Source organism: Myotis myotis, unplaced genomic scaffold, assembly GCF_014108235.1.
Source record: "Myotis myotis isolate mMyoMyo1 unplaced genomic scaffold, mMyoMyo1.p scaffold_m19_p_12, whole genome shotgun sequence".
In the NCBI taxonomy this organism is placed as follows: Eukaryota; Metazoa; Chordata; class Mammalia; order Chiroptera; family Vespertilionidae; genus Myotis; species Myotis myotis.
In genome coordinates, this window is record NW_023416316.1 from 8,010,241 (window position 1) to 8,022,982 (window position 12,742).

At 44.9% G+C, this 12,742-nt stretch overlaps 1 protein-coding gene across 3 annotated transcripts; it reads left to right on the forward strand.

Moving 5' to 3' along the window:
* The first annotated feature begins 246 nt into the window (after positions 1-246).
* On the forward strand, positions 247-7,684 carry PDCL (phosducin like). Of its 3 annotated transcripts, none has more exons than XM_036329750.1 (4): positions 247-444; positions 2,028-2,198; positions 4,347-4,528; positions 5,876-7,684. In XM_036329750.1, the coding sequence occupies exons 2-4, from the start codon at positions 2,033-2,035 to the stop codon at positions 6,425-6,427; spliced, it is 900 nt and encodes a 299-aa protein (XP_036185643.1). In that variant the 5' UTR covers positions 247-444; positions 2,028-2,032; the 3' UTR covers positions 6,428-7,684. The 3 variants fall into 3 exon arrangements, with proteins under 3 accessions (XP_036185643.1, XP_036185644.1, XP_036185645.1); XM_036329751.1 differs by having other exon boundaries at positions 247-430; XM_036329752.1 differs by lacking the exon at positions 247-444 and adding an exon at positions 2,293-2,447 and having other exon boundaries at positions 2,059-2,198.
* The last annotated feature ends 5,058 nt before the right edge of the window (positions 7,685-12,742 follow it).

The window sequence follows — 12,742 nt, forward strand, 5'->3', positions numbered from 1 at the left end:
TCTTTCTCTCTCAAACCAATAAAAACACATCCTCGGGTTTGAATAAGGTCTATTAAAAATATGTATAGGGAATAGTTCGAAGATTTCAAAGGTAACAAAATAGTTTTTTTTACTGTTCAAATGTAATGCAGCGTTTCGTTGTATTTAAAAAAAACAAAGAAAACGAAAGCGTATTACTATTGCCGAGGTGTTTTGTCCCAGGGTCGGACCCGTAGCCCCGCCCTCGGCCCGAGAGAGGCTCTCTCTCATTGGGCTGCGTGCAACTGCCCTGACACAGGAAGGCCGGCCCATGGGTCCGCGCAGCCGGACACCGCGGCTTTGCTCTCGGGGCTCCAGGCGCTGACCACTTCTCTCCCCTCCAGCTGGGCGCTCCCTTTCTTCCGAAGCGTCCGGAGCCGCCAGCCCGAGGGGTCCGGACCGAGCTAGGCCGGTAACTGCGCTGAGGTCGGCGGGGAAGAAGCGGGCGGAATGCGGGTGGCGGGCGAGCCAGCCTTGTCCGCGGTCCCTTCGACCCCCGTGGTCTCCGCGACTCCCTGCCCCGCCTCCCCCGCTGGCCCCACCTCCATCGGGCTCCCACAAAGGCTCAGCTGGCCCCTCCGCGACCCCCTCCGCCGGCCCCACCGGCCCCGCCTGCCCCTCAAACCCTTCTGCAGGCCCCGCCCTCTTCCCCACCCCTTCTGTTGGCCCCGCCTCCTCCGGGAACCCCTCCACCGCCCAGGCGCTCGCTGCCCACGGTGCACCACCTTGGCCCCCTCCACGCCTCTTAGGTTTGGTTCTGTCCCTCCTCTTAGCACCGGCTCCTTCCTCTCAATTAGCCCTGCCTCCTGTGCACCCCTCTTCCTGCTGGGGTCCCCAGGTTCCCCCACCCATCCATCTCTCTCCATTTGGGCTGAGCAAATTGTGCAGAGGCCTGCTGCTGGGCGTGAGAGGTCCCTGCTTCCTAGAGCTCCCTGCCCGGTGGGCGAGGCCCGTTGTAAGGGAGCGTAACAGGCCCCGGGATAAGTCTCGAATGAAGGAAACAGTATTGCTAAGCTTCACGGAAGGAGTGCAGCGGTTTTCACCCTCCCTGCCGCGTCTGCTGGCAGGATTGCGCGGGGCTGAGCTGTGCCTTTCTCTCAGAATGTCCCAGGCTGCTTCTGATGCAGAATATTGGCTCCAACTGTTGTCCTTTAAACTCTTGGAAAGTAGTAACATCTTGTCATGGGCCCTTCTTTTAACCAGGGGTGGTAGGGCTTCAGACCTCATCCATCTAAGCCAGTGGTCGGCAAACTCATTAGTCAACAGAGCCAAATATCAGCAGTACAAAGATTGAAATTTCTTTTGAGAGCCAGATTTTTTAAACTTAAACTATATAGGTAGGTACACGGTGATTAACTTAGGGTACTCCTAAGGCTTAGGAAGAGCCACACTCAAGGGGCCAAAGAGCCGCATGTGGCTCGCCAGCCGCAGTTTGCGGACCACGGATCTAAGCCTTCAGTGTGCTGACTGGGCTGAGGGCAGCAGACAGGAAAGTGATTGACTTAGCGACTCGGCATCATCCTGTTGATCCTTTTTGAGATTTTCCTGAGGATGCTTACCCAGTATTTCAATTGCCCAGCAGCCTTAACTGATAGGAAACGCTAATGTATGTGTTGATAAAACCTCCAGTCAATGGATAGACTTCAAGCCACTGCACTGAGTAAGTACTAGTGTCCCTTACTCAGAAGATGGTGGCTGACACCGTCAGCTCTTTGTAGTCAGGCCTCCCTGGGCCCCTGAACCCAGCTCCACCATTTGCTGTGAAGTTTGGCAAAGAAACTTCCCTTATCTGAGCCTCCGTTTAAACCTTCTATACAAACAGGTGATTAACCCTATCACACAGAGTCGTGATATGGATTTGTTGAGATCCTGCTGATGAAGGGAAAAAAGTCACTTTTAGGGTGCTCTAAGCAGTGGGATCTCAGCACAAGCGAGCTCCTACTCTTCCGATTCAAGTCTGCCCGGTTCAAGCCAGCAAAGAGCCTGATATGTTTGTTCCTCTCTCCCAGGCACCATGACCACCCTGGACGATAAGTTGCTGGGGGAGAAGCTGCAGTACTATTACAGCAGCAGTGAGGATGAGGACGACCACAAGGACAGAGGCAGGGGGGCCCTGGCCGGCGGCAGTTCGATGCCCGTAGGTGCTAAGTTGGCAGGCGAAGGCATCTCAGTTAACACAGGTACCGGAAATCCCTGAGCTCTGGGAACAGGTTTAAAAATGTCGGTTAAATATGTATCCGTGGCCGTCTCCTGATGAATTCCTTCTATCTCCAGTCCACTTCCAGAGATTTAATGTTGTCATTTCACCGTGCATACTTCTAGCCATGTTACTGCACAGTACAGATATATATGCACAGCACCATGGCAGTGGACACGGACTGGCCTGCGTTTGAGTCCAGCTTCTCAAATTAGTGTTTGTTTGATGACACGTAAGTCATAGGTATGAGTACATTGGCAGTATAAATTCCTAGAAATGGCACATTTGCATTTTTTTTTTCATTTTAGTAGTTCCAAATTGCTGACAAGTTGAGGTGGCACTGTGTTATAGGTTAGCCAGGAGGACAGTGTTTCTCCATACACTTGCCCTCCACCTGTGTTCCCACACTTTTTAATCTTTGCCATCCAGATGGACGACAAATGGTAACTCATTGTAGTTTTATTTTCTCTATTTTTAAGAGTGATATTGAGCCTCTTTTCATAACGTTAGGGATATTTTCATATTTTTTGCTCATTTTAAAATTGAGTGCTTGGTCTTTTTCTTCATATATATATACCTCATACTATAAATTAATATATGTATATATGTATATATGTATATATATATATGTATGTATATATATGTATATATATGTGTATATATATGTGTATATATATATATATATGAAATTAATTTATGGTATGAGGTATAAATATTTTTCGTTTGTCTTTTGATTTTGTGGGTTTTTTTTCCTGGCAAGAAATACTTGTTTTTATGTACTTAAAAGCATTATTTTATAGTTTCTTTTGTTTCTTACTTAAAAGGCCTTTCTTCACTTGAGGGTTATAAAAAACTGCCCCATGCTTTTCTTAATATATTTATGATTTTATTATTTCTTACACTTATAAATTCATCCAGTGATTTGTCTTTTACTGTACTATATCACACTGTTTTAAAATACTGTATTATGATATGTTTTAGTATGGTAAGGCTAGTCCCCCCTCAGTACTCTTCTATGTCATTATTTTTCCTAACTTTTACTTTTGTGTTTTTCCAAAGCAAATTTAGGAGCACACACACTTATGTGTAATCATGTATTTTCACTGGGAATGTACTAAATAAGTAGATTAATTTAGGGGTTATTGGCACCCTTATGTGATGTTGGGTCACTCTAGTCAGAAATAAGACATTACCTTTCCATTTATTCAGGTTTTCTTAGCATTTCTCGGTAGTATTTTCTTTACATAGATTCTTAGCTCAGCGGCTTATGTATTTCTCAGTCAGGTTGCATGCTCCCTGTGGGGTCAGCAGCAGCTCTGCTTCTTCTTCACATGGCCTCTCCTCCTAGGAACTAGCTGAAAGACGTGCCTTTTTCATGACCAAGCGCAGGGAGCAAGAGAGGGCTGTTGGGGACATGTAATGGCTCATACATATTTTGCTCAGAATTCATTGGCCAAGAGAAAATCACATGGCCAAGCCCACATCAGCTGGTTGGGGATGCATGCCCTCATTTCACAGAGGCACAAGTCACATGGCAAGGGGCAGGGTTATATATATGGGGCAGGGAGGTGTGGGGGTAGCTTGAGTAACAGAACAACCTGCCATAATGTAAAAATTCAGATCATACAGAAGAGTAGAACGGTTCCCTTAGATCCTACTACCTAGAGACAACCACTATTAACATCCTTCTAGTCCTTTCCCTTTGAACATACAATATGCGCACACATATATTGGTATCCATAAATATTTATACATACACATACAGTTCTTTTTCTATATTGTTCTGCATTTGGGCTCCCCCCCCCTTTTTTTGTTTTTTACCTAATATATTTGAACATCGTTCATGGCAGGGAACAGAGCTATCTCTTTCTAAGAGTTCCTATACTTTCCTTTGGGTAGATGAAACATAATTTATTTATCATCAATTAAATAATGCATCTCCTAACGTTGCACCCTTAGCTTGGCCCTTTAAGTATGGCAAACTATGCTGCAGGACATCATTGTGTGTAGACTACGCTGCCCTCTGTGAGCGTTGCTGTGGAATCGATGGAGGGAGCTTTAGACCGAAGTGAACTGGTCCATAATCCTTGCCCGTTCTTCTTGGTTACCTCCATGTTCACCCCTAACTCAGGTCCGAAAGGTGTGATCAATGACTGGCGCCGCTTCAAACAGTTGGAGACAGAGCAAAGGGAGGAGCAGTGTCGGGAGGTGGAAAAGCTGATCAAGAAGCTGTCAATGACCTGCAGGTCCCATCTGGACGAAGAGAAGGAGCAACAGAAACAGAAGGACCTCCAGGAGAAGATCAGTGGGAAGGTAATTCCTAGAACCCTGGCTCTTCTCCGGAGCTGCCCTGGCGGCTGCAACTGAGCTTAGTGATTCAGGAGGTATGGGGTGTTTGATGTGGCCTCCAAGGAGCTGCCGTGCTGGGGAGCGTATAGTGTCATGTCGTAACTCAGACACTCATGGGCTTGAATCTCAGCTCAGCCACTAGTGACTGTGGGGATGTCTCTTCTATTCTGAGTCTAGCTTTTCATTGATTAAATGAGGTCAGTAGCCCTACTTCACGGGCCGTGTGGGTATAATCCCCTTCACAGCGCCTGGTCCATTGAGAGTGCTCAGTAAATGTGAGTTTTCTGTCCTTGATTGAACTCTGACCTTGGGCCTTCAGAAATAATCCTCTAAGGTTGGTGGTATTATCCCCATTTATTGGATGATGAAACCAGTGCTTAGAGATGGGAGGGACTTGCTCAGGGTCATGCAATTAGCAAAAGCGTTGAGCACCTGCCCCCTGGTGTTTAGTGTGCACTATAGCTACCGGTCGAACGGCCAGCTGGTCGCTTAGGCTTTTATATATATAGATAATGCTAACTGGCAAAAGCAGGTCATAGCTTAATTTTGACCCCCACAACTGCTATTAGAAAAACAAAAGCCATTTCAGCATGTGACTGTGTACTGTGTGTGTGGGATGTGCACGTGTGTGTGCAGGGCCGGGATTATGGCTGTTCTTAAAGTCCCTTAATGTCCTGCTGTCTATTCAACAAAAACAAAACCATGAATAAAATAATCCATTGTCAAGACTGACAACAAAGGAAAAGCAGGTGAAGTGATATTATCTGATGCTGCCTATTTGGATTTGAGAAGCAATATTAATACAGTAGTTAAAAGCCTGGGTTTTAAAATAATCTAGTTTGATTCCTGACCTTACACTTGTTACCTATGTGAATTGTGCAGATGATCTCAAGTCTTGGAACCTCATTTCTAAAGTGGGGAAAATAGGTGGGGGGAAGGTAGGGAGAGATTAACGGGGGAACTTATACGCATAGATGCACAGCCCATGAACACAGACAATAGTGTGGTGATGGCCTGGGGGAGAGGTGTGGGATGTAGGGAGTCAGTGGGAAAGAAAAGCAGGGGGTGGGGGGGGGACATCTGTAATACTTTCAACAATAACGATACATTTTAAAAAACGCAACATAAATAAAATAAAGTGGGGGAAATAAAGGTCCCTTTCCAATGGGGTTAGCATAAGAATTCAGTGAAGTGTCACACACACAGCGCTGAGCATAGTGCCTCGCGTGTCCTAAGCATGTGGTACCTGTGAACGGTCATGACAGGTGCTCCGTTTGTGTTTCTGATGCTCACTTGCTGGTCCTCCTGCAGATAACTCTGAAGGAGATGGCCATGATGACCGGGGACCAAGACGACGAGGAGTTTCTGCAGCAGTACCGGCAGCAGAGGATGGAAGAGATGCGGCGGCGGCTCCATAAGGGGCCCCAGTTCAGGCAGGTGTTCGAGATCCCCAGTGGAGAAAGGTTTGTAGACATGATTGACCAAGAACGGAAAAGCACCCTCATCATCGTCCACATCTACGAGGATGGCATTCCGGGGACCGACGCCATGCACGGCTGCATGGTCTGCCTGGCCTCCGAGTACCCCGCCGTCAAATTCTGCCGGGTGAAGAGCTCGGTGATCGGGGCCAGCCGCCGCTTCACCAGGAACGCCCTTCCTGCGCTGCTCATCTACAAGGGGGGCGATTTGGTTGGCAATTTTGTTCGCGTCACTGACCAGCTGGGCGAAGATTTCTTCGCTGTGGACCTCGAAGCTTTCCTACAGGAATGTGGATTGCTCCCTGCAAAGGAAGTCGTGGTGCGGACGTCTGTGCGTAACTCCGCCACCTACCACAGCGAGGACAGCGATCTGGAAATAGACTGAACTGACTCTGGTGGCGTAGATCTCTCATTGTTTGGGCGGGAAGACACATCTCTGTGCTGATTTTTCTTCCTTCCTCTGTCTTCTGGCTTTGCAGCTATTCTTTGTAGTCCCTTTGTTATATGTCAAGTCAAGAATTTCTTAGATTAAATCAGAATGCTGAATCATCCTGTGGCCAGCAATAAAGCAACTTAAAATTGTGTAACAGGGAACCAGGCTTTTGAACTGTTTACTCCAGATTCTCCAGCACGACATCCTTGTCGCCTCCACTCACTGTTTCCATGGCATCCTAAAGACTGTGTCCTGGAAACTCTCAGATGATCCCAGAGGTCTGGCCAGGGCTGGGAGTCTAACTCTATATAGTGTGTCACTTGCAACGTAAATAGTACATTTCCTTCATCAAATGATTGTAAATTATATTTTAATTGTAATCAGACCCACAGTCCAAGAAGGCAGTTAAACATTCCCCCTGAGACCCTGTCCTCTATTGGCTTATTTTAAGGTTCTAGACGATGTGCACCTGCCCCATCAAGAAAGAGGGTGACCTTTGCTGCTGGACCCAGGTGCCGCCCAAGCACAAAGTCTAGAGTAGGAGGAAGGATCCATGCTGACCGCCATGGAAGGCCAGTTTGACTTACAAATGAGAGCTGGGTGGAGCTGGAAAGCCTTTTTAAAGGAGAATCATTCAATAAGATACTCATCTCTTTCTCTTCTATTTAATAAATTAATTTTTGTTTAATGTAGATTAAAAAAAGAAAGAAACTTTCCTCCCAGGGTGTTTTCTTTGTAGGCATTTTGTTTGTTGTTAAGACAATGGGATCATTCTGAACATACTGTTTATAGTATGGTCAGCCAGTGTAGCAAACCGTTTTTCATGTTACTAAATACTCTACTACAACATTTTGTAAATGGCTGTTGATAATTCCATCATATGGATGTGCTGTAGTTTGCTTGTTGGTTGTCGCTTACAAAGAAAAACAGCACAGAATTTTTATTGCAAATCCTGCTGTCACTCACTAGCGGATGTTCATTGTAGAAAATGTTATAAAAGGAATTAAGTTAAAAATATTTTTAAAACCTTATAATTCCACCAACCAAAAATAATCCCTGATATCATTTTACAGGTATCTTTCTAGTCTTTTTGTGTATTTATAATAATGATTGTCATGTGTTTTTTCCTCTTTTTAGGCTTTTAAAAAATGTACATTTTAGGGTCAGGAAAATGTAATCTGGAATTAAATACTAGCTTTAAAATTCTCAGTTTTGCTTTGCCTGGCCATTTAGGAATTGACTAACTATAAGATGGGTCCTGAAAATATCTGTTGTAGTTAATCAACCAAAAGAAAGTGCTTGGGCCCTAACCGGTTTGGCTCAGTGGATAGAGTGTCGGCCTGTGGACTGAAAGGTCCCAGGTTTGATTCCTGTCAAGAGCATGTACCTTGGTTTCGGGCACATCCCTAGTAGGAGGTGTGCAGGAGGCAGCTGATCGATGTTTCTCTCTCATCGATGTTTCTAACCATCCCTCTCCCTCTCTGTAAAAAAAATCAATAAAATATATTAAAAAAATAAAATGCTTGGTTTTTCTGATTATAAAAGCTCATTGTGCCTGGCCAGTGGTTGAGCATTGATCTATGAATGAGGAGGTCACGGTGCCGTTCCACTCAGGGCGTGTGTCGTGTCCGGGTTGCAGGCTTGATCCCCAGTAGGGGATGTGCAGGAGCCAGCCGATCAATGATTCTCTCTCATCATTGATGTTTTTATCTCTCCCTCCCCCTCTCCCTTCCTCTCTGAAATCAATAAGAGAAAAGCTCATTGTAAAAGTGTGGAAAGTACTGAAAATTATTAGAATCAGACAACTGTTGTCAATGTTCTAGTTTATTTCCTTTCAGTCTTATTGTATTTAATAACATTGAGAACTTACTGAATTTAATTCTGTGTTTTGTTTTATTTAATACTATATCATAAATACTTTGACATAAAAATTCTAAATAATTTTTAATGGCTTCATAATCCATTATTTGGATATACCATAATTTATTCACTAGTCCATTATTATTGGATATTTAGAGGCCCAGTTTTTGCTAAAACACTTAGTATTTTGGATCATTTAGTATAGATTTCTAGAAGAGGAATTATTGGATAATGAACAGGAATGTTTAAAAATAGCTTTCACCTGGCCAGGTAGCTCAAGTGGTTGGAGCATTGTCCCATACACCAAAAGGTTGTGGGTTCGATTCCCAGTCAGGGCACAAACGTGTTTGATCCCTGTTTGGGGCATGTGTGGGAGGCAATTGATCAATATTTCTCACATTGATGTTTCTCCCTCTCTCTAAAAAAAAATCAATTAAAAAAATAGCTTTCAGAAGACACCTTTTGGTCTAATTGGAAATGAAAATATATTTTGCTTTCACAGAACCTTGACTTTGCCTTCAAGAATGGAAATTATAAAAAAAAAGTGAACAAACACAGTGTGGGGAAATCCTAGCATTAAACCACCAACTCAGGTGTAGTGCAAATAGCACAGGTTTTGGAGTCGGATCAAGGTTCAAATCCTGCTGTCACTCACTAGCAGAATAGCTTCCAGCGAGGTACCTAGCCTTCCTGAAACTTTTCCTCACCTTTGCAATGGGAGCAATATCCGTTTCTTGGGTGGTTCTGTGACTGTGTTTCCCAAGGTGTGGTCCCAGAGCAGCAACTTCACTGGGGAACTTGTTTGAAATGCAAATTCTTGCCCTCCCCGGTTTGGCTCACTGGATAGGGCATCGTCCTGCAGACCAAAGGGTCCTGGGTTTGATTCCGGTCAAGGGTACATACCTTGGTTGCAGGCTTCTCTCTCACGGGAGGGTGCATGCAGGAGGCAACCAATCGATGTGTTTCAGTCTTTCCCTTTCTCTTCCACTCTCTCTAAAAGACCAATGGAAAAAATATCATCAGGTGAGGATTAACAACAACAACAACAAAAATACACCAAAAAAACCCCCAACAAAACAAAAAGAAATGCAAATTCTCAGGCCTCTCCCTGGACCTACTGCATCAGACATTCTGGAAGTGGCCCAGCACCCTTCTTAGAAGCCCTCCAGGTGATGACGAGGCGGGATCAAGCTTGAGAATCACGGACCTATCGATGAAGGTGAGTGACGGCATCTGTCACAGAAGGGTTGGGAAAGGAGAGCACTCAGATCTTTCTCTTCCTGTTCAATATGATTCTCCTGGTTAGCCACGGCGTTGTGGGAAGGAAAGGCACTGCTATCGGCCTCTTGCGCACCGTCTCAGTAGTTTTCCAGCTCTCACTTCCTCTGGAATGACATCCTCACTGAGACGTGGACTGTTTTCCTGCCTGTGTGGCATACCCTGTGTTCACTCTGGAAGAGGCTGTACCAGCTCCATGGGCAAGAAACTCACCCCCTCCATGCCTCAGTTTCCTTAAGTGAGGACAATCATAGTGCTTATCTCAGGGTTGCTGCAAGGATTCATTCAATGAGCCGAAGTTCTCAGCATGGTGTGGCACACAGTAAACATCCCATAGACGTCATCTTTATCACCATCCCTTCTCCACCCAGCCTGTGTCCACTTATGAAAAAAGAGCCCAATCCAAGATCCTGGATCCCTTTGGACTGCGTGGAAAACCCCACCTAGACTTCAAAACTCAGTGCAAATCTCACATCCGCCCTAGCTGTTTTGGCTCAGTGGATAGAGCATTGACCAGCAGACCCAAGGGTCCCGGGTTCTGTTCCAGGTCTATTCCGGTCAAGGGCATGTACCTAGTGGGGCGTGTGCAGGAGGCAACCAGTTAATGTGTTTCTCTCACATCAGTATTTCTCTCTGTCTCTCCCTCTCTCTTCCACTCTCCCTAAAAATCAATGGAAAAATATCCTCGGATGAGGATTTAAAAAAAAAGAACAAATCTCACGTCTTCTCTGGGCCCTGAGTTTTTCTGGAAGCTTCAGAAAGAAGCAGTCATGTCATTGTGTGTGCTCCCACAGGTTATGGTGACATTCGTTAAGAAAAGTGTTTGAGGACTCAAAGCCTGGCTCTCGTGCTGTCTGTTCCTTGGTTTACCGACCTGGACAGTGGGAATGACAGAGGTTGGCAGACAGGCCCGTGAGTTACCACTTAGCGCTTTGCTTCACACATGGAAACGTCCCAATTAGTTATCTACTGCTGGCCTCGTGCTATCATTTTGTATTTAATTTAATGAAAAATGTGAAGTTTTCCCTGGGTAAACACCCTGGTGATTGGAACACCTTGGCTCCCTTTCCTGTAGGGTAATCCCATCTTCAGCATGTGGGGTTGCCAAAGCTGAATTTTAATTGTTTGTTTACATATAAGACTATAAAGTCCTTGGGGACAGGGACTGTGTCATTTCTGGTCTCTGATCTAAGTTGACATAAGTGAATGTTTGCTGCTTAAGTGGGGAAAGTTCCCTCGTAGGTCAGAATTCATCGCCATAGGGCAGAAGGCTATCTATTATATTGCCTTTCCGGGAATGGAGGAGTGCTACCTACCTATGTTCACTGAGAACCAGATCACAAGTTCAAGCTAAATCAGCATGGGCAAACTACGGCCCGCGGGCCAGATCCGGCCCGTTTGAAATGAATAAAACTATTGGAAAAAAAGACCGTACCCTTTTATGTAATGATGTTTACTTTGAATTTATATTAGTTCACACAAACACTCCATCCATGCTTTTGTTCCGGCCCTCCGGTCCAGTTTAAGAACCCATGTGGTCCTCGAGTCAAAAAGTTTGCCCACCCCTGAAATCCTAAACCAGTGGTTCTCAACCTTCTGGCCCTTTAAATACAGTTCCTCATGTTGTGACCCACCATAAAATTATTTTCGTTCTGTAATGTTCTACTGTTATGAATTGTAATGTAAATATCTGATATGCAGGATGGTCTTAGGCGACCCCTGTGAAAGGGTCATTCGACCGCCAAAGGGGTCGCGACCCACAGGTTGAGAACCAACCTAAACCCTGCGAGAGCATGTGAAAACGCTGGCTATAACCAGATATGACCACATGGTGGAAGCAGAGGAGAGGGAACGAGTAGTTTTATTAAGTAACTGGAGCCAAACACTGTATTTGGGGCCTGAAGATGATTATGTCTTGCAACATATAGAAGTCATTTTATTTATTTATTTATTATTTTGTTGTTAATCCTCATCCAAGGATATATTTCCATTGATATTTTAGAGAGAGGAGAAAAGAGAGAGAAAGACAGAGAGAAACCACATCAATTGGTTGCCTCCTGCACAAGCCCTGACTAGGGCCCAGGCCAGGGAGGACCCTCCAACCAAAGTAGGTGCCCTTGACCAGAATCGAACCCAGGACCCAGCTCCGCAGGCTGATGCTCTATCCACTGAGCCAAACCAGCTAGGGCTTGAGAGAGAGAGAGAGAGAATTTGCTTTTAGGAAACAGAACCAGAAAGTATTATATTCACTCACTTTAAAGAATGAATAACAAAGACAAATATTGTTTGATAAGTACTACATATATACACTCTTATGGTATGGTCAGTTAAGTTTGAGAGAACAGCTGGTCCAGGAAGAGAAGAGAAAGGCCATGGGCATGTACCAGTCCCCAGGTTAAAAGTCCCATTATTCATCCTCGATGACCCTTTGTCTCCGTCTCACTCGCCTGAACTAGTGAGTGACTAACATATATTGAGACTTACTATGTGCTGGCCAGCCCTCTGCACCTCCGCCCTTCCAGCCAGGCGCTTTGCGGTCTCCGCTTTCCGTCCTTGGTTACCAGGGTTCTCTCCAGCTAGTCTTCAGTTGATTATGCAGGGTGTTTTTGTTTCTTTTTCTTTTTTTTTTTTTTTTTTTGTATTTTAGTTGTAATTCCTGTTTGGTCCTGGGAGCGAGCCTGTGTAGCACCCACTTTTACGCCAGCCATTTTTAAATCTCCTTTTCAATAGTGCCCCGTTGTGGACACTCTGGGAAAAGCCCCCAGTAAGGGTTTAGTCGTGATAACGCCCTCTTGTGGATATTATGAGAACAGCGTCCTAGTGATGACTTCTACAAGTCTGAAAAGAAAACCCCATCCTAGATACTCTGAGAGAGAGGATTGGAGTGAAAGAGAATATTCTATAGTTGTTCGTTGGCTGGATTCTTATTTTTCCACTGTTCATTGACTACTTTAGCAACCTGACTCATTTAACAACTCTGAGCCTTAGTTGCCTCATCTGTAAATACAAATGCAGGAATTTCCTAAATGTCAATGAGTGGGTCCAGATGATTTTTTCCTGTGTTCTTTCTTCGGTTACAAGTAATTTATGCATTAGTCAATTATTTTCCTCTCTTGTGCAATTCATGTT

Bases quoted from the DNA above. Each gene is read 5' to 3' on its own strand.
- PDCL (XM_036329750.1), top strand. From the start codon at position 2,033: ATGACCACCCTGGACGATAAGTTGCTGGGGGAGAAGCTGCAGTACTAT. The intron at 2,199-4,346 runs GTACCGGAAATC...CCCCTAACTCAG, and splicing joins AGGCATCTCAGTTAACACAG to GTCCGAAAGGTGTGATCAAT. The intron at 4,529-5,875 runs GTAATTCCTAGA...GTCCTCCTGCAG, and splicing joins AGGAGAAGATCAGTGGGAAG to ATAACTCTGAAGGAGATGGC.